The 2,591-nt window shown below is 50.3% G+C and overlaps 1 protein-coding gene across 1 annotated transcript in view; it reads right to left on the bottom strand.

Moving 5' to 3' along the window:
* The window catches only part of LOC108783737 (galactoside 3(4)-L-fucosyltransferase-like), an 8,240-nt gene extending 6,652 nt beyond the window's left edge, over nt 1-1,588 (bottom strand). The window contains exons 1-2 of the mRNA XM_018552380.1: nt 1,489-1,588; nt 770-885 (exon numbers count right to left, since the gene is read on the bottom strand). Coding sequence (XP_018407882.1) covers nt 770-885; nt 1,489-1,588 — 216 coding nt within the window. The remainder of the gene's footprint in view (nt 1-769; nt 886-1,488) is intronic.
* Between the last annotated feature and the right edge of the window lie 1,003 nt (nt 1,589-2,591).

Below are 2,591 nucleotides of genomic sequence, written 5' to 3'. Positions count from 1 at the left end.
TATATATATATATATATATATATAAATATATATATGTAAAAATCTACCACACACACAATAAAAAATACAAAGAAGTGGTAGCTCTTTTTCTTTTCCCCCCAAACAAATTTCACCTAATCAGAGTTTCCGCTTCAGTGAAATGTATTTTACCCACATGGAAACTGTTATTTTGTGGCACTAGTCACTAGTAATTATAATCTGATTTATTTTTAAAGCTCATCTTGGTACATGGGTACAATTATTTGTTGCATTTAATTAATGTGCTTTCTGATTATTTGTGTCACTTTTTTTTGTGCCTTACGGATAAGCCCTCATTTACACTAGAAAAAGCCGGCACGTACAGCTCCGTGCTGCACGCATGACCATCATTTCGGGCAGCTCCCGGGAAGGACAGGTGCTGCTGTACGCCTGCCCTGCAGGTCCGTGCGGGTGTCCGTACTCATACGCTGACAGGATGGATCTTGTCTGCGTCTGAACCGGGACACCCGCACGCGTACAGACCTGCACTTGGGGTTAGCGTAGGGCGGCGTATGGCCGCGTACTTCCGTAGAGAAGGACGGGGGCTGCGTACTAATCGCACACAGTACCTGTCCTTCCCGGGAGCTGCCGATATGGCCGTGCACGCAGCACAAAGCTATACGTGGCGGCTTTTTCTAATGTGAAAAGACCAAAGTGTTGATGGATGATAAGAGTGAAGTCTCCGCCGGGCTGATGTGTGACGAGGGTTTCCTGATATATGTAGCTGTAGCAGATGATTGTGCGGGTTTACCTGGCTTTTGGACCCGGGAGATGCAGAGCCTGCAGAGGACGGCATGCCTCTGGTGGCGTCCTGCGACACGACTGCCTCGGGCCATATTCCCACCAGACTAACACCAACTTCGTCAACTGCAAAAAAGATAATATAAGAGCTGAGTGCGCTGTGTTCTATTGTCTGCTGAGCGATGCGCGCACCTTTCGATCCCCCGCTCATAAAACGCGTTAACGACCCTGCTAAAGTAATACAAAGTGAAAACGAGGACTGTAAATTATCCAAATGATCCATGACATATTGCAGCAATTCATCCTCTGCATTCCTTCAAAACAGAACAATTTGTATCAATTATACACACGGCGAAACGTGCGGGGCCCGTGAATCCGCAGTCACGTGGCCTCATTTACATACATCACATTAAATAGAGCCGAACGATAGCATTTCAGCCGTGCCTGTTTTGCTGATACTGGCGGCTTGATCCCGACGTTGAACAATGTGGAATATTTAACGTCAAAAACCTTCTTTTTCACCTCATTGTTTACATTTCATTCCTTTACTTTGTTGATTAGAGCTGAACACACTTCAGCTGACGTTCATTGGCTTGCGGCGTTTGTGTTTAGTTCACAACTGGAGCCGAAGTGCTTTATTTTTCTTTACTTTTAGACAAAAGGCACTTATGCCTTCCCCTCCCCTGATCTAAACAATTCCACCCTCCCCCTCCTTAGATCTGTACTTACCAAGATCCAAGGGCAGCTTCACCCTTGTTTGCTGACATCCAGCAATGCAAGACTCTTCCTCTCCTGGCCGCATCCATCTCCCAGCTGGAGACAGCCCCATGGAAGTCTATGGGGCTCTAATGTGCAGGTGCAGCCAGCAGGTGGCGCTGGAGTGTAAGCAATACGGGAACCACACTTGTCAGATCTCGGTAAGTAAGGATCTGCAGAGGGGGAGGGTGGGATCATTTAGGTCAGGGGTGGGGGCAAAAAGGTTAAAGGAGAATTATGAGGCGAGTCATTTTCACTCAGCCTCATTATCTGAGCCGACCTGTGACAATGAAACTGTCACAGGTCGGCTCAGTAGATCGGGAAGTGAGCGAACACATATCGTCGCTCGCTCACTTCTCGATCTATCCCTGCAGAGAGCTGTGACTGTCACTCATGGCTCCCTGCAGGGATTCCGCCCCTCCCCTGTCCAATCCTCCAGCGCTGACTGGAAGCAAGGACCGGGGAGGGGCGGGCACAGCTGGCTCTGCCTCTAGATGGGCAGAGCCAGCTGTCAATCCCGCAGCTAGGTGGATCTCGACAGCAATGTCGGGATCAATTCCGGCTGCGGCCTCTCAGTATACCGCGAGCTGTAGATCGCGGTATACTGAGCTTTGGGTCACGGGAGAACGCTAAGGGTCCCATGACCCTTAGGAGAACTATGGGGAAAACCCCTGACCCCATAGTTCTCCTTTAAGTGCACTTTGCTTGCAGTGTGCAGCAGCCTTAGACGAGGAGCAGTGCTGGTGGAGGAATAGCAAGCATCTCTTTGGGTCATGTGGGAAGGGGGGGTGGCAGGTGTGCCTGCTGCCTCCTTTCCGGCCAGAGCGTCTAAGGTTGTCCTGCCCAGCTCCTGGCAAACAGGGATAACAGTGAGCTGGACGGGATGCTGGACAAAGCTGGAGCCAGGGGTAGTAATGTGCGCCAACCCCTCCAGCCCCCCAACTGCCAGGCCCCCTGAAAATGTGCACCACCAGAACCACCTCTACCCCATCTGGCCTCAGGCGGTGATACATTTGGGGACACCCCTGCCCCTAGCCTTGGAGGAAGTGGTTTGAATGATTCTGGCCATCATTGAA

The sequence above is a fragment of the Nanorana parkeri genome, unplaced genomic scaffold, assembly GCF_000935625.1.
Source record: "Nanorana parkeri isolate BGI_ZX_2015 unplaced genomic scaffold, ASM93562v1 scaffold86, whole genome shotgun sequence".
NCBI classification, from domain to species: domain Eukaryota; kingdom Metazoa; phylum Chordata; class Amphibia; order Anura; family Dicroglossidae; genus Nanorana; species Nanorana parkeri.
The sequence above is the reverse complement of the archived record's forward strand: the minus strand, read 5'-3'. Positions and strand labels throughout refer to the sequence as shown.